Source organism: Pelodiscus sinensis, chromosome 1, assembly GCF_052426305.1.
Source record: "Pelodiscus sinensis isolate ZL-2025 chromosome 1, ASM5242630v1, whole genome shotgun sequence".
Lineage (NCBI taxonomy): Eukaryota > Metazoa > Chordata > Testudines > Trionychidae > Pelodiscus > Pelodiscus sinensis.
In genome coordinates, this window is record NC_143052.1 from 296,829,709 (window position 1) to 296,853,874 (window position 24,166).

General features: G+C 46.2%; 2 protein-coding genes across 6 annotated transcripts in view; one reads left to right on the forward strand and one right to left on the reverse strand.

Moving 5' to 3' along the window:
* The window catches only part of SLC25A15 (solute carrier family 25 member 15), a 50,216-nt gene extending 30,201 nt beyond the window's left edge, over window positions 1-20,015 (reverse strand). Inside the window, exons 1-2 of one of the 4 annotated variants that reach the window (XM_075919114.2) lie at window positions 3,515-3,703; window positions 1,029-1,169 (exon numbers count right to left, since the gene is read on the reverse strand). The gene's annotated coding sequence lies outside the window, so the exon portion shown is untranslated. Of the gene's footprint in view, window positions 1-1,028; window positions 1,170-3,182; window positions 3,493-3,514; window positions 3,704-19,888 lie in introns of those variants that run through there. The other 3 variants (XM_006124918.5, XM_006124914.4, XM_006124915.5) reach the window with 3 other exon arrangements.
* The window catches only part of MRPS31 (mitochondrial ribosomal protein S31), a 40,592-nt gene continuing 35,629 nt past the window's right edge, over window positions 19,204-24,166 (forward strand). Inside the window, exons 1-2 of one of the 2 annotated variants that reach the window (XM_075919111.2) lie at window positions 19,204-19,350; window positions 23,511-23,807. In XM_075919111.2, coding sequence (XP_075775226.2) covers window positions 19,262-19,350; window positions 23,511-23,807 — 386 coding nt within the window. In that variant the 5' untranslated portion in view covers window positions 19,204-19,261. Of the gene's footprint in view, window positions 19,351-22,741; window positions 22,765-23,510; window positions 23,808-24,166 lie in introns of those variants that run through there. The other variant, XM_006124913.4, reaches the window with a different exon arrangement.

Sequence of the window (24,166 nt, forward strand, 5' to 3'; positions counted from 1 at the left end):
CACAATAAATACCCCACAAAGGCAACATTTTCAACTAAAACTACTCACTAAAACAAATCTGCAGATCAGTGTAAAGCCTGTTTCATAAGGGGGAAGGATTAATTCTGGGCAAATGAACCAACTTAGAAAATACTGTATTAAAGACTTAGACTAGTTAGAAATTCAGATATCTACATCTATTGGTTAATGATACTGCTAGCCATATGTTCAGCATAGTACTTTTTAAAAATGAAAAATAAGCAGAGTTAAGAGTTGTCCTGGCAAAGTATTCCCTTCCTCATTTTTTTGAATGAAAGGAGATCTACAGAAGAATTTAAACATTCCTAACATGTAATTACAAATATTTCATCCATATTTTTGGAGATAGTTGATAAAGGAGCGAGTGGAAAGCAACTCAACATGCAGAGAGTATAAATTCACAGAAAAAAAAAGTTATAAGAACAGTTGTTCTACATCCTGTCTATAGTGCTGTGATATCCATGGATTTATAAAGAACATTCTGAAAGGTCTATTCCTACATCCCTTTATCTATCTGACAGCTGACAAGTATTGTGTCAATTAGTTATTTACACTTATGAATGTGATTCAATTTTAGAAAGATCTGGCTAGTACTAGGCTGAATATTATGGAACAGAAGAAATCCCCAACAGCATATGTAATTAGCTACTATTATTTCAAGATAAAAAGGTTCTGAGATTGTACACTTAGTAAGGACTAATCTCAGAATAATTATCTACACAGGACTTTGTAGTTTAGTCTTTGATCTAGAAGTGTCTGAATGAAGAGAATCACTATGAAGAGAAGTAATGAGTTTCACTAGTGTGGAACTTGGATGTGTTATCGCTATGCTGCACTAAATGTGTAAGAAGTCATATCAACCAAAAAACTGATTACATGTCCATTTTCATTCCAGCCTATTGATTAGATTTATCAAACTGGGAACACAAGGGCAAAACAAGGAAAAGTTTTTTGAAGAGAAGAGTTATAAGTATGCTGACCAACAAGAGTAATGCTAGATTTAAGAATACCTAATTAAACCTCAGCCATCATTTAGTCGATAGTCCAAATCTGGACTGCCAGACGCTCTTGAACAGACCCTTAAATATTTTTCTTTACTCCTCTTTTTATTTTTTCTGGAGTCTGGGCCCTTATTATAATCTTACTTATTCCTGCAAATTCAGAAAAATTGGTAAGTGATTGGTGCCCTTCAATAAAAAACAAGAAATTGTTTAAAAATAGCAATCACTCATTCATAGTGCAAATCCAAAGAAATTTAGGGCTACGTCTAGACTGGCATGATTTTCCGCAAATGCTTTTAACGGAAAAGTTTTGTCAAAAGCATTTGCGGAAAAGAGAGTCTAGATTGGCACAGACGCTTTTCCACAAAAGCACTTTTTGCAAAAAAGCATCTGTGCCAATCTAGACGTGCTTTTGCACAAAAAAGCCCCGATCGCCATTTTCGCAATCGGGGCTTTTTTGTGCAAAACAAATCTGAGCTGTCTACACTGGCCTTTTTGCGCAAAAGGACTCTTGCCCAAACGGGAGCAGCATAGTATTTCCACAAGAAGCACTGATTTCTTACATGAGATCGTCAGTGTTCTTGCAGAAATTCAAGCGGCCAGTGTAGACAGCTGGCAAGTTTTTTGCTTTTGCGGAAAAACTTGCCAGTCTAGACACAGCCTAGGAGTCTTCTATCCAAGACCCTCAATGGACTTTTCAAATACAGATTAAGTCACAAGACTCCTGCAAAATAAGTACTAATACCAAACTTCAGAGACCAGATAGACAGAGTACGAGTTCTGACTTGCTCAAGGACTCAACACGCCAATGACTAAAGTAGACTTTGAATGCAAGGGCCATAAAGGCTGCCATTTCTTGGCTATGACTCTTACCTTTCACCCCAATAAAAATGAACTTGTTTTTTTCATTGCTGGAATACAAGCTTTAAGAGCAGAAAAGCCTGAGTCTGTCTTACTATTTCAATATAGGTAGAAGTTAGTGCAGGAAAGCTTGCAAAGACTGTGACAGTTTAAAAAAAAATCTGCATGTACATTATATAAATAAAATAGAACAAGGCAACTACCTTCATGGTGTCTGGCCTCATGGAAATGTCTGCATTTAAAACGCTACCCTGGCTCAGCTACAGCAGTGCCATGTAGCACCTCAGGGTAGAGGTGTTACAGCAACAGGATGGGTTCTTTTGACAGAGTTGTTATTCTAACACCTTAAGAGACAGTAGCTAGGTCACTGTCCACATAGGAACTTAAAGTGACCTAACGACATTAGAGGGAACATTGCCCCCCCGGGAACAATCTTTTCTGTTCATGCATAGAATAAATGTTTATGCGTACTGAGGCATGTGTGAATGTCCACCACCAGTTTTAAAAAAAAAAAAAAAGTCTAATTGAGGGTACTCTTGCTCATCAGTAGGGCATCATCTAAACCTCTCCTGTGCAGCCGCAGAAACGCCCATCCACATATCTTATAGGAAACATGGTCGGGGCATATTACTTTCACACTCCTGAGCAACATAGCTGGATCTAATTTTTTTAAATAGATGAACATTCAGAAAAAGCCAGCAGTTACATTTAGTTTTCTAGGGAGAAAGACAGTTCCAGGTAAATGGTCAAGTGTAGGTACAAGTGGATTCATACTACAAAAACTGTCAAAAAAAATCCAAATACAGGACTATGTAGCACTTTAAAGACTAACAAGATGGTTTATTAGATGATGAGCTCATCTAATAAACCATCTTGTTAGTCTTTAAAGTGCTACATAATCCTGTATTTTGTTTCAGCTACACCAGACTAACACGGCTACATTTCTATCACTAAAAAAAATCCAAGCTTTCCAACAAGCTTCTACTGGTCACGCACACATCTTGGTCTTCCATGAATATTCTAGCCAGTACACAGCTCATTCCAAGCAAGCGTCACAGAATTCGCACTGAAAGCAGACTGGGCTTTTGTAATCACCACTATTGACTTCGGAAGCACAATTGTAAGAGGAGAGGCTCTCCTATTGGGTCCCCAGACCTATACCCTCACGTGAAACAGCCCCAATTTCCAATATGCTTGTCAGTTACAGACCAGTGATAGAGATGTAGCCCTGTTAGTCTGGTGTAGCTGACACCAAATACAGGACTATGGAGCACTTTAAAGACTAACAGAACAGTTACAGACCAGGCACTGAAGCAGAACACAGGACCACGTAGCACTATTTGCGGACGGCAGGCCGCTGTGCGCTTGGAGAAGCACGTTGTTTTGTGGGCAAGAAGACGCCCAAATTGGCCAGTAAGTGATCGGCCGGGCCAACCCCAACGGTCTGATCCGTGTCAAGTGAAAACCAACGTCCCTGGCACCAGCGGCTGCCCAGGATGCTCCGGCCTGGAAACAGCTTCTAGGACCGAGCGTCGCAGTAACCGCGGGGGGCTAAGCCACGTGCCCCTCGCTCCCCCCCGAGGAGAGGGGGCAGCTTGTAAAAAGGCTGCAGGGCGACCCCTGGCTTCTCTCACCGCTCTCCCGGCAGGCGCAGCTCCCCTCGGCTGATGGCTGCGGCCCCGGTAGGGCGGGCGCCGCCTGAGCGGGCGCGGAGCGGCAGCCCGGGCTGGGGGATCGTCACAGGGGCCCCCGGCCAGGCACGTGCGCGCAGGAGGAGCCGGCGCTCGCCAGGCCCAGCCACTCAGCAGCGCCGCATGGCCCGGCACCGGCGCTATATAGCTAGAGGCGCCGCCCCGCCCCTGCCAGGGAAGCGGAACTAGCCGGGGTCCGCCACGCGGGGAGGGCTGGGCGCGGCGTGCGGGAGAGCGGCGGGGCTGGGGCAGGCGAGGGATGGGGCTCTAGTGGGGCGCAGAGGTTGTCAGGCGCCAGGCGGGGCATTGGACTGAGCAGTGAGTTGCTGGGCGCATGGAGCTGTCGGGGGATGGCTGAGACGTGCTGGGAGAGGGCAAGCACTGGGGGGGAGGCAGGGGGAGGCATTAGCGTGTGAAAGCCCAGTTAATCAGTTAACCCGGATCCTGTGGGCAGAGGGCTGCCCTGGCCGGGCCAGGAGCAATGGGTAACCCGTAAGCATCGCTTGGGAAGGGGGATGCTTACCATTAACTCACAAACATCCCACTCTCCCCACCTCTAATATCATCAATTCACATAGTGATAGAAATGTAGCCGTGTTAGTCTGGGGTAGTTGAAGCAAAATGCAGGACAATGTAGCACTTTAAAGACTAACAAGATGGTTTATTAGATGATGAGCTTTCGTGGGCCAGACCCACTTCCTCAGATCAAAGGAAGTGATCTGAGGAAGTGGGTCTGGCCCACGAACGCTCATCATCTAATAAACCATCTTGTTAGTCTTTAAAGTGCTACATTGTCCTGCATTTTGCATCAATTCACAGACACTTACCTTCCTTCCTTCCCCCGCATCCCCCTCCTGTTCTGCAATGTGATTTGTCCTTTTCATATTTGTTCATTTTTTTTAATTGTATCCTTTGGTATATATGGTTGTGACTACTTTCTTCCACTATTTGATCTGAGGAAGTGGGTCTGGCCCACGAAAGCTCATCATCTAATAAACCAGCTTGTTAGTCTTTAAAGTGCTACATTGTCCTGCATTTTGCTTCAACTACCCCAGACTAACACGGCTACATTTCTATCACTGTTAACCACTGACCTCTCGAGTAGGTATGTGATGGGAAAAGTGGGATGGGTGTATGAGGGTTGGGAGTATTGTAGGGAAAGCAGTGGGGATGTGTGCTGGGGAATGAGGGGTGACAGCTCCAGGAGGAAGGAAAGAAAGTGGAGGTAGTGAGAGGATTCTTTACTTGTTAAAAAGGCAAAGGCCTTGCTATAGCCAGATCACTTTTACTAGCAGTGTGTGTAATAAGTAATTTATACACTGTATGTCTCAAATAGCAAGGGAAAAGCAATCACTTGCTATTCTGGACAATTACTATATAATCCTACAGTGACACCATTTGTTCAAACAATGGTTTTCAGGTTATCTTTGAAGTTATTAAGCAGGATTAAAGCAAGTTTGGAACCAAATGTCAAGGAGACCTAGTTTTGCTTCATAGAGGCATCTAGTCAGAAAATTATATACCTTTTGATAATAAACTACAGTATGTACTTTGGATCAAAATGGATCAAAGCAGAACTTTAATGAGATGATGCTTCAATTATAGCTATAAGAAGACTTGAAGTCAGATGGGCTCTGTGCAGAGCCATCTGTGTTTATCCACTTGCAAGATGGAAGTTTAACACCATACAATTATCTTTATAAGAGTTAATGATATTTAACACTATAGGCAAATTAAGAGGGAAAAATGTGTTTGTGCCCATTTTTGCATGTATATGAAGCAAAAAAAAAAAAGTCTCAAAGGTCTTTGAACAAAAAATATTTTTTCTGTCTTTTAAAATCAAAATTTTAGCTCACTTCCCCGTTTTAGCCTGAACAGGTCATTGCTTGTGATAGATGCCCTATGCCAGCAGCCCCTCCTAACTTGCCCAAGAACATATAAAAAAGTAAGTGACCAATACTAATTTTGTTAATAAATCACTAGGAGCGGATGGCATTCACCCAAGGGTTCTAAAAGAACTCAAATGGAAAATTGCAGAACTGCTAACTGTGGTTTGTAATCTATCCTTTAAATCGGCTTCCGTACCTACTGACTGGAAGATAGCTAACGTGACACCAATATTTAAAAAGGGCTCTAGAGCTGATCCTGGCAATTACAAACCGGTAAGTCTAACATCGGTACCGGGCAAATTAGTCGAAACAATAGTTAAGAATAAAATTGTTAGGCACGTAGAAGAACATAATTTGTTGGGCAAAAGTCAACGTAGCTTCTGTAAAGGGAAATCATGTCTTATTAATCTATTAGGTTATGTCTACACTGGCATGAATTTCCGAAAATGCTTTTAACGGAAAAGTTTTCCGTTAAAAGCATTTTCGGAAAAGCACGTCTAGATTGGCAGAATGCTTTTCCGCAAAAGCACTTTTTGCAGAAAAGCGTCCATGGTCAATCTAGACGTGGTTTTCTGCAAAAAAAGCCCTGATCGCCTTTTTCGCCATCGGGGCTTTTTTGCAGAAAACAGTACTATGCTGTCTATACTGGCCCTTTTGTGCAAAAGTTTTTCGGAAAAAGACTTTTGCCCAAACAAGAGCAGCATAGTTTTTCCGGAAAAGCACTGATGATTTTACATGAGATCGTCAATGCTTTTCCGGAAATTCAAGCGGCCAGTGTAGACAGCTGGCAAAGTGTAGACAGCTGGCAAGTTTTTCTGCAAAAGCAGATGATTTTGCGGAAAAACTTGCCAGTCTAGACACAGCCTTAGAGTTCTTTAAAGGGGTTAACAAACATGCGGACAAGGGGGATCCAGTAGATATAGGACATGTAGATTTTCAGAAAGCCTTTGACAAAGTCCCTCACCAAAGGCTCTTGTGTAAATTACATTGTCATGGGATAAGAGGGAAGGTCCTTTCTTGGATTGAGAACTGGTTAAAAGACAGGAAACAAAGGGTAGGAATAAATGGTAAATTTTCAGAATGGAGTGGGGTAATTAGTGGTGTCCCCCAAGGGTCAGTCCTAGGACCAATCCTATTCAATTTGTTCATAAATGATCTAGAGAAAGGGGCAAGCAGTGAGGTAGTAAAGTTTGCGGATGATACTAAACTGTTCAAGATAGTCAAGGCAGAAGCAGACTGAAGAACTTCAAAAAGTTCTCTCAAAACTAAGTGATTGGGCAACACAATAGCAAATGAAGTTTAATGTGGATAAGTGTAAAGTAATGTGCTTTGGAAAAAATAACCCCAACTATACGTACAGTATGATGGGGGCTAATTTGGCTACGACAAATCAGAAAAGAGATCTTGGAGTTATCATGGATAGTTCTCTGAAAACGTCCACACAGTGTGCTTCGGCAGTCAAAAAGGCAAATAGAATGTCAGGGTATGTCTACACTACCCCGCTAGTTCGAACTAGCGGGGTAATGTAGGCATACCGCACTTGCTAATGAAGCCCGGGATTTGAATTTCCCGGGCTTCATTAGCATAAGCGGGGAGCCGCCATTTTTAAATCCCCGCTGCTTCGAACCCCGTGTAGCGTGGCTACACGGGGCTCGAACTAGGTAGTTCGGACTAGGTGCCTATTCCGAACTACCGTTACTCCTCGTGAAACGAGGTGTACCGGTAGTTCGGAATAGGCACCTTAGTCCGAACTACCTAGTTCGAGCCCCGTGTAGCTGCGCTACACGGGGTTCGAAGCAGCGGGGATTTAAAAATGGCGGCTCCCCGCTTATGCTAATGAAGCCCGGGAAATTCAAATCCCGGGCTTCATTAGCAAGTGCGGTATGCCTACATTACCCTCCTAGTTCGAACTAGGAGGGTAGTGTAGACATACCCTTAGGAATTATTAAGAAAGGGATAGAAAAGAAGACACAGAATATCTTACTGCCCCTGTATAAAACTATGGTACACCCACATCTTGAGTACTGTGTACAGATGTGGTCTCCTCACCTCAAGATATTTTGGCCTTGGAAAGGGTTCAGAAAAGGGCAACTAAAATGATTAGGGTTTAGAACAGGTACCATAGGAGAGGCTAAACTGACCGAGACTTTTCAGTTTAGAAAAGGGGATACTGAGGGGGGATATGATAGAGGTATATAAAATCATGAGTGGTATGGAGAGGGTGAATAAAGAAAAGTTATTTACTTGTTCCCATAATATAAGGACTAGAGGACACCAAATGAAATTAATGGGTAGCAGGTTTAAAACTAATAAGCGAAAGTTGTTCTTCACACAGCGCATAGTCAACCTGTGGAACTCCTTGCCAGAGGAGGCTGTGAAGGCTAGAACTATAACAGAGTTTAAAGAGAAGCTAGATAAATTCATGGAGGTTAGGTCCATAAAAGGATATTAGCCAGGGGGTAGGAATGATGTCCCTGGCCTCTGTTTGTCAGAGGCTGGAGATGGATGGCATGAGACAAATCGCTTGGTCATTGTCTTTGGTCCACCCCCTCCGGGGCACTTGGCTCTGACCACTGTTGGCAGATAGGCTACTGGGCTAGATGGACCTTTGGTCTGACCCAGTACGGCCATTTTTATGTTCTTATGTACCCAAGCTGAGTGAAATGTAACAAAAATAAGCGTAATAAATGCCAGAAAGAAAAGTAGACATTTGTCTTCTGTGTTAATCTATCCTAGAGCTTTCGTAACAGTTATGGATTATATTAAATATGATTGTTTCGTTAACAGTCCTTGAAAATAATGTGAGTAGTCCTCTAGACATCTAAACTGTTAATGGAAAAATAGAATATAAACAGTTCCATTGACACTTTAACTATTAAGTGATTTATTCCTTAAACTGAGAATATTGTTAAAGTTCTAACTGTTCCAGAGTAGGAGATACTCTTCAGTCAGAAACTATTTTGGATTGTTTCTTTCTGAGTTGCTGTAGGATGGTGGTTCTATTGGAAAAATAAACTGATTAAAATTATCTAACCTCTGCTGCAAACCAAGCTTGTGACTTAGACTTAAAGTTCAGGTAGCGTGTTGTCAACGTGTGTCTTGTGTCAAATGTTAACATGATACCTTGGTTACTGCAGTATATATGCTATACAGTACTGCAAAGGATATACATTACATGATACTGCATTCTTTATGTAGCCCACAAGCTGAGCTCTGCAGATGCTTGGACCATGGACAAAAGATTTTGAAAGCAAATACACTGTCCTTGAAACAGAATAGTAAACTGTTTGCTGTTAGTTAATTTATTTGTGTAGTGCAATACTGTAACGTCAATGCTGCCACTGTGCAGCTATTGACGTTATATGCATTTTCTTCTCTGAGATGCAAATCTGACTTGGAAACTTTATAAACCATGGATCTTATGCCTTTTATTGATTTTTAATTTGAATGCCTGAAAGGTCAGACAAAAAGGTGTGGGATTGTATTTTAAAAAAAAACTTGATAAAATATAAATTCTTCACTTCTCTGAACCCTTCCAGGGAGATTTCTAATGAACAGCCTTAACCTTTAATTGAAAATGGTAAGTCTTTGACAAAGACATCTTTTTCCCCCCAACTGTTCGTAAGATGTGTGTAGTTTTTCTTAGCACATATTTAACTCTGGGCAAGTATACTCTAAAGGGTTAAGTCAACCTACGTTACGCAATTCCAGTTACATGAATAACGTAGCTGGAATCGGTGTAGCTTAGGTTGACTTATTGCAGTGTCCACATCATGCTGGGTGTTTCTCCCGTCAATATACCGTATGCTTGTTGTTCTGATGGAGTTGGTGGGAGAGTGATCCGTAGTCGACTTAGCTACAGCGGGTCTTCACTTGACCCGCTAATTTGACCTACAGTGGATTGATTGCCACAGCATAGATCCATAGTAAGTGTAGACATATCTAGCCAGAATTAAACATATTTTGAAGAAAAATATGCTTTCCCTCTCAGGTTTAACTTTTTTGTTATCTATGATGTAAACATAGTAGGTATTTAGTTGTCCACAGAGTCTTTCAACATAATCAAGGTAAACAGCCTGGGAATGGGGGGGGGATGATCCTTGCGTACTCTTGCAAACACTGGAACTGTATCCCACCTTAATTTTCCCAAGCGAAACAATAAGATTTTCATGTAACTGTCCTGGAGCAAGGAAAAGCTAACACACACATTAACACATGAGACCTAACTGGTGCTGAGTATAGTAGTGCCATCACCTACTGCTATATCTCTGTTCATGCAATCCAAAACCACATTTACTTTTTCTTGAAACAGAAAGACAGCATCCTTTCCCATACATTCTCTCTGGTGTAAAAATAGGGTAGGGCAGTCTTTTGGGAAACACAAAACAAAAACCTCAAAGCCTTCATGCCTTCTTTCTAGTAATTTAAAACTGTCTTTCCATGGATCAGCTCTGCACAGAAAGGTGGCATTGCAAATACTTCAGCTCTGTCCCAGGATGAATCCTGAGACAGAACAATTGTATTCTTAGATACGAAGGGGATTAAATGGAGTCCATAGAGATTCTGTTGAGTCAGTAAATGCACCTAGAATAATTATACAGTTTTGTGAATTTGTCTATGCTAAGTACCATTCATTAATGTCATACTCCAGAATATTTCCTGGTGTGAATGAAGCCTTTAAAATAAATATATATTGTTTGAGAGCCAGTGAAGTATCTATGTAAATGCCATTTAAAAGTCCGTGAAAAAACACTCAAAGGTTGAAGTGAATGAGAATGAGAAATGCAGTTTCTGAGAAAATATCGAGACTGATCCTGTGCTCTGCCTCAGTTGCAGTAGCTAAAAATGTGCTTTAGGTGTGTGGAGTGGGTGCAGGAGTCAGGGCAGAGAGCTTGAGACAAGGGGGCTACATCTACACTGCCTTCTTTTGCACAAGAAAATATGCAAATGAGGCAAAGTGGCAAATATTGCTGTGCCCCATTTGCATATTTAATGAGATGCCATTTTTGCACAAGGGGTTTTTGCGCAAAAACCCCCTCTTGTGCAAGAGCCATTCTCCCGCTTATTTTCAGGCAGAACAGCTCTTGCACAAGAAGGGGTTTTTGAGCAAAAAGGAGCTCTGTAGACGGCTCCTTTTTGCGCAAAACCCCCTGTGTAAAAATGATAGCTCATTAAGTATGCAAATGAGGCATGGCGATATTCACCACTTTGCCTCATTTGCATATTCTCTTGTGCAAAAGAGGGCAAATAGGTTTTACTGGAATTCTACTTGCCTTAGGAACTTCCATATGAGATCAGATCAGTATCTAGCCCAGTATCCTGTCCCAAAAGTAGTCAGTAGCATGTGCTCTAGACTGGAAGGTACAAGAAGTCTGAAGTGGGTATCTATGGAATAACCTGACCATAGTGGAAGTTTCTCTTAACTCTCTTTATTGAATTGGTTTATACCCTGAAGTAGGAGGGCTTATATCCCTTTTCGATATCTTATCATTGTGAAAATAATAGAGTGCCTGCTCTAGTTAAAAAAATCTTGCTATTTTAATTACAGTTAAATGAAACCATAGGTGGAGTAGTGTTTTGCTTTTCCGGTGCCTGTCTAAAACTGGAATGAGAATGAGAGTAAACTTGTTTAGGCTTAATCCAGATCAATCTGTACCTTAATGGGCATGGTGTAAAATTATATTTTTTCTCTGACTTCTCATAATCGTGTTTTCATGTTCTTTGTTTTTTTGCATTGCTCCTCCGAAAACGTAACTACAGGCAGTCCCCGGGTTACATGGATCCGACTTACATCAGATCCCTACTTACAAACGGGGTGAGGCAACCCCGCACTAGCTGCTTCCCCCCAGCAGACCAGGGAGACGCGAAGCTAGCGCCCCCTCCAGCAGACCAGGGAGACGCGAAGCTAGTGCCCCCTCCAGCAGACCAGGGAGACGCGAAGCTAGTGCCCCCTCCAGCAGACCAGGGAGACGCGGAGCGGCTTTTCTCAGCAGACACTTCAGCTTGAGAATAAAGGGCCGAGGGAAGTGAGGTGTGGGAGAATAAAACTGAGCTCTGGAGAAATGTTTGGCTAGAGTTTCCCCTACAATATGTACCAGTTCCGACTTACATACAAATTCAACTTAAGAACAAACCTACAGTCCCTATCTTGTACGTAACCCGGGGACTGCCTGTATTTGGTACATGCAAGTATCTACCAATTGGTTTTTCAGATATACAGTGGTATAAATCCCAAATATTTTTAGCGTTTCACTTTGCCCCCATATTTACTAATCTCTACAAACCAATATTTTGGCAATTCAAATTGACAAAAATGTTAGAGGGCTTTCCCTCACCCTCTTCCTTGGTTCTTGTCACTTAGATAGAAAGCAGAAGACCAGAAGTCCAAAGTACAGGCAATGGGATGTTTATTGGGGTTTAATTCAAAGCAAACATATTCCAAAGCCCTTAACACCAGTTGAGCATATCTATATACTGTACACTGATAGCTTTCTCCTTCTCCTCTCCCAACTACAGTTTTATGCACCAATAGAACTTCTAACCCCTCACTTCACATACTGGTGGATCTCTCTTTTCCCAATGTTTGGTGTCTAGCTGCAGAGCATTTACCGTGTGTTCCCCTTCCCAGCTCTGACACTGCAAAGTCTTGCCTGTGTCCCTGTTCCTCATTCCTCTATCCCCACATATTCCTCCTCCTCCTTAGCAGGCCCCTATATACCTACAGTGAACACCCCTAGTCCCACCCCTTACAACTTATGGTTGAGTTCTGTTTTGGAGGGTCATGAGTCTAAGATCATCATTCATCCTCTTTTGTATCCCATGGGAGGGGTAAGGACTGAGGTTGTGCAGTGGTCAAGGACAGATATTTCTTTGGCTTCTTAGTGTCTTATACCACCCCTGCATCCCAAGACCTCTTGTCTGTTTGCTTGACCTTGGCTTGAGGTAGGAGCTGAGGCAATGTGCACCTCTGCATTGTACTCCCATAATGGTATAACAACAGATACGCCCAAAATGTTATTGAACAACAAACCCATCTGCCTAGGCAGAAACAACATTCAGTGTCTCTGTTTCCTGCCCACATATCAGCAAGGACAATCTCAGGCCAATAAACAGGCCTCTACACTAACAAATGTCTGTCAGCACTGTTGGCTACTAACATACATTTAATTATTGCCAAATCAGCCCTGGTGTGTCCTCTTCTCCTTTTGACAGGAAATGTCTCTAAAATTGACTCATTTTAATGGCGCCATTAGAAGATGGAAATAATGAGAAACATCTGTCAGGACACATGAGTTAAATTATTATGTATTAAAAAAAATGTTCTTCAGGGATTTGTGTTGTGGCCAAACCAGAAAAGGAGCTTACCTTCAGAGTAAAGCCTTCCTTACATATAATATAATTTTTTACAGTTTGATAGACTTGATTTAGACTAAAGATCAGAAAAATATGCAGTGCAAAGAAGTTTGAAAAACAGTTGACCTATTATGCACAGTACTTGGCTCTACACAGTTTACTTTCATGTAAACATAACAATGGTAATAGGTTCAGACCAATAGTCCGCCTAACCCCATCTTCTGTCTTCTGACAGTGGCCTGTGCCAGATGCTTCAGAGGGAGTGAACAAAAAAGGTCAGTTATTGAGTGATCAACATCCCGTTGTTCAGGCCCAGCTTCTGGCTGTGAGAAGCTTAGGCAAATGGGGCTACCCAGGGCATGAGGTTGCATCCAGTGTTCACTCTGAGATTTTCCATCCATGAGCAGAGTGAGTTTTGTCTTGTGCACCAATATTGAGGTCATAGGCGCTTGTTCGGATGTATATAATTTAAATGTTATGGAAGAAAGAATACCAAAGCAGCCCTTTCCCAGTCACAAAGAATAAAAAGAGATGTTAAGTCACAACTTTCATCCAAGCATCCTTATTATTATGGCTAAGTGCCAATGTATTGTATCATGCCATCAGTAACAGATAAGGTAAAAAGACATCACTCCACCCCCGCTCCTCCCCACACGCACACCTGCAAAGTTTGAACAATAAACTATTTTTCTTAAAGATCTGTGCTGCTACATAACACCAGTAGTAAATGGTTATGCACAGGACTCGACGATCGTGGCAAAAACCACTCACCAGCCCTGCACTGCGCAAGTGCGAGACCTGCACTGTGCATGCGCGAACCGCCAGTGAATGGGGCGACCGGATGAAATCTACTTGCCACAGGTGAGTAGATAAGTGGATTTGTCAAGCCCTGGTTATGCAAACTCCAAGCCATCAAACCTTAGGGGTGCATCTAGACTGGCAAGATTTTGTGCAAAATCTTGCCTCCTGTCTACACTGGCCGCGAGTATTTGCGCAAGAACGCTGACTTTGTAATGTACAAAATTAGTGGTTCTTGTGCAAATATTCCGACGCTCCTGCTCAGGGATAAGCCCTCCTGCGCAAGTATTCTTGTGCAAGAGGGCCAATGTAGACAGCCAAGTTAATTTCTTGCACAAGAAAGCCCGATGGCTAAAATGGCCATCGGAGCTTTCTTGCGCAAGAGAGCCCCTACACTGGCACTGATGCTTTTGCTCAAAAGCAAATCTTTTGCGCAAAGGCACATGCCAGTATAGACGCTCTCTTGCGAAAATACTTTTAACGGAAAAACTTTTCAGTTAAAAGTATTTGCGCAAAATCATGCTAGTCTAGACACAGCCTAGGAGAAATATTTCAGGAATGTTTGTCCCCAGATTTCAGGAATGTTTGTCCCCAGTACAATCAATTTTTAGGCAGCTCTATTCTTCCCCTCAGCCAGCACAGAGTGTCTTCAGCTCTGATTCATGGCTCAGCACAGCAGGGTTATGAAAGGGGATGAACTAGCAAGAGAAGTAGGCAGGGAACAGGGGATGTGGTTAAATGTTGTTTCCATTAACATCTGAGGATCAGCTCAACAGATTTTAGGGATTAAGTTTCAAAGCAAACCTGGAACTAGACAGGACACAGAGGAGAGACAAGAAGCAGTGGGGTTATTGCACCCAAGGAGCTTAGCTCATCTGTTGATGATGGTTTATTTTTGCTACCAGGCTCCCGTGTATCTCCCAGCACTGAGTGTTGGGCCATTTGCTGTCAGTCCAGCCCCATGTCCCGATCTCCCTGGCCCGGGGCAAAGGATGAGCTAGTGGCTGCTGTCTCTGGGGAGTGTCTGTGGTAGTCGGCAGGTAGGGGCAAGGCCAGAAGCTGCCAGCCCCATCTGGAGTGGGCAGCACTGTGGGCAGCAGGGCTCTGGGCACTGGCTGCTCTCACCTGTCTTTGGCAGGTTGCGCAGCACAAACTCATTGGCTGCTGCCATGTCCCACTCCCAGGTCACATCCAGCGGCAGCACCTGCAGGTGGCCAGAACCAGCTTCCCACTGCAGCCATGGCAGCTCCGGCCGCTGGAGCAGCTGTCACCTGCTATGCCGCTTTGGACACAGCCAGGGCCACCAGAACAGCTGCCACTTGCCATGCAGTTCTGACTCTGGTCAGGGCCACCAGAACAGCTGCCACTCCCCACGTGGCCTGCAGCTCCAGCCTGGGGAAGAGCTGAAGCTAGGGCCGCATTGTGGCTGCCCTGATGCTCCTTGCAAGAAGCGGACACCCACACACAGCCCTGCCCTGGAGAAGCCCACCCTGCTGAGGAGGTGGGTGGGCTTCAAATTCTTGGTACGTACCCGTGCAGGCGCGCATCTTAGAAGGAACACTGTTTGCATCCCTGACCAATCTGTTGACATTACCCAAAAAGATCCAGTTAACAGTTAGTCACCCATCAAAAATATAAGGGACCAATCAGTCCAAGCCCCACTGCCTCCTAGAGATGATCTTTGAAGAAAATTGGAGAGACTGTGAATTGATGACTTCTGACAGCACTTTCTCTCACTGGACATGGGGGCTGTGTCTACATTGGCACCCTTTTCTGGAAAAGGGTTGCTAATGAGACCAGTCGGAATTGCAAATGCCACAGGGGATTTAAATATCCCCCGTGGCATTTGCATGAACATGGCTGCCGCTTTTTTCCGGCTCGGGGTTTTGCCAGAGAAAAGCGCCAGTCTAGATGGGATCTTGCGGAAAATAAACCCTTTTCCGGAAGATCCCTTATTCCTACTTTCAAGTGATCTTCCGGAAAAGGGTTTATTTTCCACAAGATCCCGTCTAGACTGGCGCTTTTCTCTGGCAAAACCCCGAGCCGGAAAAAAGCGGCAGCCATGTTCATGCAAATGCCGCAGGGGATATTTAAATCCCCCGCGGCATTTGCAATTCCGACTGGTCTCATTAGCATCCCTTTTCCGGAAAAGGGTGCCAATGTAGACACAACCGGGGTCTTTAGCAGAGGTTTCACGTTGTGTGTCAGAATAACTCAGAAATGCATTGTCACAGCTAACTCCATTCAGGTCTAGGCAAGGTACAGCCCAAAGACAGAAGAACAAATCCCTTGAAAATGGAAGTCAAAACATCTCATCTCTTCACTGAGCTCACAAAGGGCTTGTTTACCCAGACACACAAGTCAAGACAACCCTCTCTGTAGAGAGACAATACATTCTGCCTCTCTGTGGATGCTCCAAGTGTTTTCACATGGCATCTTAACATTCTGTTTAAATCATCAACTATTTGGATGAAGAAGACTCACAAAGAGTCTATCCATCATCTACATTGGAGTGATACAGTGATTTCACTACCAGGGTAACAGACCCCACCTTTCTGTGGGCTCTTGTGGAGTAGCAGAGAGCCCGGGGCAGTCTCTCTGGGGGAAAAACTGGAGGAGCCTCTATTTCAGTGGTTCTCAAACTTTTTGGCCTATCGAACACCTGGCTTACTGTAAACCTGTCTGTGAACCAACAATTGCTAATGGAAACTCACCGTTAATTACATAATTACACCTCAGCCATTTTGCTAGTGCTGCAGCTAGGGAGAACAGTTTAATATAAATTATTAAACAGACTAAGCATTTTAACTTTCTCATGTTAGTTTATCAAAGTAAAATATTAATTTGTGTCCAACACAAAAGGTTTCAATGTTTTATTTATTTATGGCAGGGGTGGAGGACTGTTTTTGGATCGGGGTCCACTGACCCACAGAAAAATCAGTTGGAGACCACACAAGTGAGAAGCAAAATACCTCCTCCAAAAACCTCCATCCCTCACTGGTGTGGCCCTCAACTGAGACCCCTCGCTCCCCTGGCACTCCAGCCACATAGGGCAAGGGGCAGGGACAGGGAGGACTGAGATTCAGGGCTTTACATAGGCCAGATTTACTTTTCTGAGGTTCTCGAGTTAATGGATTTTATGGATCCCCTTAGGCTCTGAGCAGGAGAACAAAAATGAGAGGTTCAGTGTGCAGGACAGGGCTGCCAGCTAGTGGGCTAGGGATGAGGTGCAGGATCTGGGAGGGAGGTAGGATGCAGAAGGGGGAGAGGTTGCAAACTCTGCATGGGAGGTAGGGTGCAGAAGCAGCCTGGGAGTAGGATGTCTGGCCAGATGGAGGGCGCAGGAGCAATGGTGGATGCAGAAGCAGGGTGGAGGTAGGTGTCTGGTCAGGGGTGAGGGTGCAGGAGCACCCTGGGAGTGCGGGGAATGAGTGAAGGGGATTGAGATGAGGGGATCTGGGCATGAGGGAGGATGTTTGCCTGACTTCATGCCCCCTTGCAGCTGGGAAAGCTTCCAGACAGCATGCTGCTGTTCCCTCAGCAGGGTAGAGAGGTGAAGGGAGCTCTGTCCCCCTCCCTCTCCATCCACACACAGCAGGGAGCCCATGCAGCCATGAGTTCTAGCTTCCTCCTCAGAGGGCTTTCGGCCCCGACCTCCCCCATCAGACCCAGTTCACGGAGAGTGGCAGAGTAAGCAGCGCCACGCATTGCTGCTCTCCCAGTTGGGTATGGAGGGGCGAGGGGGGAGAGAGCGTCAGTGCATGGAGTGCACCTGCTGAGCTCGAGCGTGCCCTGCTCCACAACGCCCCAGCTGGGCTCTGTGCAGCTCCTTCCTGGGGCTGAAGCGGCAGCTTCAAGGCGCTGAGGTCTAGGAGCAGTTCCACCGGGTTTTGCCTCAGATTTGCCCATTTCCACCTTCCCCCGGCAATGGTGGTGGTGGCTGCTGTAACAAGTGGCCACCTGAAGAGGAGGCATCACGGCCGGACCGGGGGCCCTGTGTGGCAGAAGCAGTCTTGCTGGCGGAGGTAAGGGGCAGCACAGTATGCGTTGGTGGGGAAGCCGCAGTGGGTGGCAAGGTGGGGGTGTTTGGACTGATTTGTCCTAGTGCGGTAGCGCACTGGAAGTTGGAGAATATTCCCAACTCTGGAAACCACACGCCACTGGAAGCCATCCCAGCTGCCCACCAGCAAAGCGCCAAGGGAGCCACCTACATGCTTGGCAGTGTTGGAGGTGGAGATCATTGCTTCTGCACCGCACTAGGGAGTAAGTCTTTGTGAGACTCTGGTAGCCAGGAGGAAGTGAAATGGCAGTGCACTGAGCCATTTCTGGCTTGCTTCTTCCCCACAAGCTAGATGCGGTGGGGCTTTCCGGGACATTTTACTATTTAATGGGGACACCGGGATGCAGTATTTAAATTCAGGGCAGTCCTGGAAAATCCCGAACATATGGTCTGCGTAAGTAAAGGGAATATATAAACAGACTATCTATGAAAGTGGGATCTTTTATACCAGTGTTTCCCAAAGGGTGGGTCATGACCCACCAGTGTGTAATGGAAAGGTCTACATAGTCCACCACATACAGAGTTGGCTTAACCACTACTGGGCACTAACATGACGGAAGGGGCAGTCAGGTCAAATCTGAGTGATGCTGTTTTGGGATCACAATCATTGTCTCCTTTTCTCACACACATAGGCTGTGTCTACATTGGCAAGATTTTGCGCAAAAGCAATTGCTTTTGCACAAAATCTTGCCACCTGTCTACACACTGGCCGCGAGTACTTGCGCAAGAACACTGACTTTCTAATGTATAAAATCAGTGCTTCTTGTGCAAATACTCTGACGCTCCAACTCAGGGATAAGCCCTCTTGAGCAACTGTTCTTGCGCGAGAGGCCAGTGTAGACAGGTAATGTTAATTTCTTGTGCAAGAAAGCCCGATGGCTAAAATGGCCATCAGAGCTTTCTTGCACAAGAGAGCGTCTACACTGGCACGGATGCTTTTGCACAGAAGCACATCTCCTGCACAAAAGCATATGCCAGTGTAGACGCTCTCTTGCACAAATACTTTAATGCAAAAACTCGTGTGTTAAAAGTATTTGCACAAAATCTTGCCAATGTAGACATAGCCATAGTGTAGATGGGATGTCAGCAAAGAGGTCAAAAATCAAAAGAAAACCCCCATTCCTTACCTGCCATCACCTTTCCCATGCAAAAACCCTCATGATTTTTGATCTCTTGAGGTTGGCCCTCCTGGGTAGAAGCTTGTGTCATCTACACGGTACTGGCGTTTGCATCCCTGTAGCCTTTTACCAGTTTGCCAACTGGCTAGGAGCAAAGTGACTTGCCCAAGGTCAGGGCAGTGCCAGGTATCAAAGCCAGCCGTGGAAGCTTCTGGGCAACAGCACAAAACACACACGCGCCCCCCCCCCCCCCAAGTAGGCCCCTTTCACTGTCCCCGCGCCAGGAACTGCTGGCACCAGCTACCTCCCGCTTGCACAACGTGAGTCCGCCCCTAGAGGGAATCGGTCCCGGAAGCAGTTTTCTTGGCTACTGTTTCCGGGCGGAAGGTTGAGGCCGGACGGACCCAGGTGAGGGCGGGGGAGCGGTTACAGGAGCGGACACGACGACGGTGGCTCTCTGGGGGCCGCCGGGATGTGGAGCCGGGTCTCTGCCTGGGGGAGCCGCGCCCGGCTCCTCGCCTGCCCCGGGGGCGCCCCGCAGCGGGCGGCGGGATGTGGCAGGTGAGGCGCGGGGCGGCCTGGCCGCGGCTGCCGGGAGCCCCCCAGGGGCCGCGATTTGCCGTTGCTGCCCCGCCCCGCGGAATCGGCCCGTTCGGCGCCCGGGCGGCAGTTGCTGCTCTCTCCGAGCGGCCCGGCGCGCGCAGCGCAGGCGGGCGCGTGTCCCGCCACTGAGTCGCGGGGGAGGCGGGGGCAGAGCCGGGTTGTGCGCGCGGCGTCTCCGTGCGGCTCGCGGGCAGAGCGAGAGAATCACTAGCGAGCACGAGGCGATGCGGTCGCACAAACAATTCCCCAGGGCAGGCGCGTGAGCTGCTCTTGGGTTTTGCTGGGCCTTTGTGCACTAGATTAACCCCGTTTGAGCCCAGCTGTTTCCCCTGTGGAGGTTCTCGTACACCAGGGCTCCGTCTGCACTGGCATGATCTTGTGCAAGACCTCTTTTGGGCGGTGCCGTAGGGCAGAGGGAGCAGTGATCTGGGGCAGGGAGTTGGGAATTAGAAGGGGCTGGGGTGCCAGAGGCAGGCTCTGGCTGGGAGTCACTTACCTTGGGCCAGGGGTGGGCAAGATAAGGGCCAAGTCCAGTCCACCAAGCTGTTTGATCCAACCTACAGCCCACCCTTTCGCTGCCCTGCCCCAGATCAGTTGAGACCTGGCGATGGGGGGTGTGGGAAGTCATTTGCTGTTTAAAGCTGCTGGGGACTCCCTCCACCCCACCAGGAAACATCATTTGTTTTCAACAGCAAGTGATTCTCCCCTGCTCCCCTGCCCCAAGGTCCTGATTGGCCTCCAGGTGGGAGAGCTCAGAAAGTCTCCTCCCTCTGCCAGGGCTAAACAGCACCTAGAGCAGGGGTGGGCAAAAGGGTCTCCTTGGGCCAGATGTGGCCTGCCAAGTTGATTGAGCCAGCCTGTGGAGGCCCTGCTGCTCCCCCGCCCCCAAGCCAATTGGAGTCTGGGGGCAGGAGAGCATGCAAAACTTCCCCCCTGTGAGGAGCACGTTACACTTCAAAGTGCTATGTGCTCCTGGCAGTGTGGGAGGAGATGTCACACGCTCTCCTGCCCACAAGCCCTGATTGGCCTGGGGACGGGAGGAGCACTCGAAGTTTCCTCCCACCCTCCTCCCCAGGCCCTGATTGAAGTGCTGTGAGCTCCTCTCAGGGCAGGAGTAGGGCGGAAGGAGGCTTCGGGCATTTCACCTTACCCCCAGGCCATAGGGGTAGGGGAGCTGCGCAAAACTTCTTTTGCCATGCCCTGGCCCTGTGTGGAGCGCACAGCACATCAAAGTGCCATGTGCTCCTCGCAGGGAGGGAGGAGGCTTCAAGTGCCCCCCTACCCCCACGCCCTGATTGGCCTGGGGGCAGGGGGAAGTACCCAAAGTCTCCTCCCGCCCTATCCCCACCCTGCAAGGAGCATGCGGCAGGGCGCGGAGTGGGTGCATAGTGGGAAGGGTGGGCAAAAGGGCTCCCTCACCCCCAGACCAATTATGGTCTGGGTGTTGGGCAGCCCAGAAGCGTACTGGTCCTGCCCCTTCCCGTTTAGGCCCAGCCCCTTCCGAGTGGCACTTCAAAACTTTTTAAGTGGCCCCTGAACAAAAATTATTGCCCATCCCTGACCTAGAGGGAGCTACCAGCTGTTCAGAATGGCTGGCAGTTTCCTCTAGGTGCTGCACCCCCCTGGCACATCCTTGGGGGCTAGACTTTGCTTGTTCCCCTGCCCTCAGGCCAATCATCACAGCTAGGAGCAGAGCCTGGGGGCAGGGGAGTGCATGACCTCTCCCCTTCCCCCATGCCAGGGTCATGTGGTGCCTAGTAGGGATGAGAAGGACAAATGCTTATCAGATTGTTGACTAGTCACTCTCCCTCTCCCCCCCTTGCTGCCTTTATCAGATAGAGGCAGCAAGGGAGGGGAGAAGAGTGGGGGTACGTCAAAGCAGCAGTGCCGCACGGAGCCTGGGGTCAGCTGCTCCATGTGACGCTGCCGCTTTGAATGCCGTGGGGAGCCCGATGTTGGAAAGTGCCCGATGCAGCACTGCATGGAACCCAGGGTCAGTGGGGGAGTCCCCAGCTTACCCTGGGCATCAGTGCTTTTGTCTTTGAAGTGTAGCAACAGCCCTGGGGCTGTTGCTACATTTCAAAGGTGGAGACACCCTATCGACTAATCAAATAGTCAATGCAAAAATGCATCGACTTTTTGATTAATCAGTTACCCGATACTTAATATCCTCAGTGCCTAGAGGGAACAGCCAGTCGATTTGAACAGCTGGAGGCTCCCTCTATGTGCCCCTTGCTATTGGCGGGGAGGATACTTTGCACTCCCACACCCTCAGGCCGATTGCCCCACCTGGGAGTGGGGGAGCGCACGAATTCTCTTCCCCTTTGCCCTCTCCAGGGTCATGCGGCACCTAGAGGAAACTGCCAACCCCTTTTTGAACAGCTTGTGGCTCTATCTATGCGCCACATGTCCCTGGTGGGGAAGAGGGGGCAAAAGATTTCACACACTTCCCCACCCCTAGGCCAATCAGGTCCTGGGGACAGGGGAGCATGCAAAGTCTCTCGTCCCCTCCCACCCCATTTGCCAGGGGTACGCCTTGCTGTTTAAAATGTCTTGTGGCTCCCACTAGGCATCATGAGCCCCTCGTGGCGGGGGGGGGGGGGTCGCCAGCTGTTTTGAACAGCCTTAGGGTTTCAGCAGTGGGCTGGATCAGATGGCTTGCTGGGCTGGATCTTGCCTACCCCTATTATACACTGTAATTCAGTCACTTCTTAATCTTTTTAGTAATCTGAATAGACTGAGCTCTCTGACTCTTGTTTTAAGTCCCGTGACTTGCTTTTGTCACTCTCTTCCTTCATTTTCCTCTCTAATTTTTCAGCATTGCTTTTAAAATGTGGACTCCATATGGAGAGGTAAAATTACCTCTCTGCTTCTGCTCATTACTTGCCTATTTCTACATCTGAGGAAAATACTTGGCTCTTTTTGCCACATCATCACAATTGGAGCTCATATGCAGTATTGCTTTTCCATTATAACCCCAAACATCTTTAAGGTAGTTATCTTAACAAATGATGGGGCAAGTACTGTACCCTGATCTTTCTGGATCAGAAACTGAGATAAAAAGAAGCTAAAGGCTTATTCTAAACTAGAAGTTATTTACAGGATATACAGAAAAGAATGAGTTTACACCTCCTTACTGTTATACCAGTATAAGTCCCCGAGTGGACACTCCTAGTACTTCTCTCTGGTTTAGCCCTTATTTCTTTGGAAGGAATTTATGGTAGTGCCAGCTCTACTGGGCTTATGGTACAAGAGATGTGGTGAAGTGTTTTAAAGGGCTACTGAGTCACTTTGTGTCATTTTCTTTCCCAGCCCTCAGTGTTATTTGTAATAGATTGCCTCACCCAAGAAGGTAGACTGCTCAATGAGCAGGTATTGCTCCCAGAGAATGGGGCTGCACATTACTAACATCCGTACTCTGGTGGTGTCAGTTATGTAGTTTACCATATAAAAAGTAAAACACGATCACATCTCTTCTTCTAACTTGTAATGTCAAACTGCTATATATATTTGTGGTCTCATCAGCACTTAAAATGTGGAGGTGGGAGAAATAATGTAATGCTGTCTATTGGCACAGATGTATGCTCAAAGCACGGGATAAAAGTTAGCATGGTTTGGAAACTAGTATATTTGACAGGGCACTGGAAACATTTAATCACTTTCAATAAGAAATATTTTGTTACTTCAGAACAACTTGTTTTCTGTCTTGAATGACTACACAAGCAAGGTAGCCTAATAATACAAGGATATCTTTTTGTATAATTTTGAATGCTTAGAGAGTATTTTGAAGAACTAGAAACTCAAAGTATACAGTATAGTAGTCATTGTAAGTGGCTACAGGTTACCCGTATTGATTTCTAAACTGTTCCTAACACTCCATGCAGGAAGCGAATAATTATTTGCAAATAAGTAAGGCAAAGTGAGATGATGGACAAAGAGGCTTTTGAAGGGAAATTTATGGAAAGATGGAATTGTAAATGATTTCAGAGCTGCCTTCAGAGTAAAATTGTACACTTCAAGATATCCAGTTCAGTATGTGAAAAATTAGGCCCGGTCAGTTTGATTAACAAAGCTGTTGTGTGTAACTTGTACCTTTTCCCCTTTCCCATCTTGCCTAGTACAAAACAAAGGTGCTTTACTAGCACAGGGTTCTACAACAAGGAAGATGAATCTGCCACTTCTACAGACAGTAGTGCTGAGAAGGTTTCAGAGAATCAGGAGAAGACAACACAAGGAAATTCAAAGAAGAATTTGTTAAACATCATTCATGAAATGAAAGTAGAATTAAGTTCAAAGAAGAAATTCCAGATGGTAAAAGCCCTGAAGACCCAGGAGCAAACCAAGGACCAGCCAGAAAGCATGGAGAGTGCAAGCAGCATGTTTCAGAAAGCTACAGCAGACAGTAAAGCTAAGAGGTAAAATGCACTATGCCCAATTCAGGTGTTTCTTCTTCAAAATGGACTCTATTATTCTGTAGGATAAATAGTGGAATAAAGTGTCTCTTTTTTTGTAGACATGAATCCTCAATAGAAACAGTCCTTTCATTAATAAGAAGACTGGGCCTATTGGTTAATCCAAAAGACTGGAAACACTCTCCCTCCCCTCCCTGCTGCCTCTTTTAAGCAAGCTCCCCATGAGCACAGAATCCCATAGAACTGCCTGCTACTTCTCACCCATGCACTGCTACCTCTTAGAGAGAGACAGCAGGGGAGGTAGCAAGTGGGGGCCAATACGTGCGGGGATCCAGCTTTCGGTCTGTGCAGGCTCCGCTGAA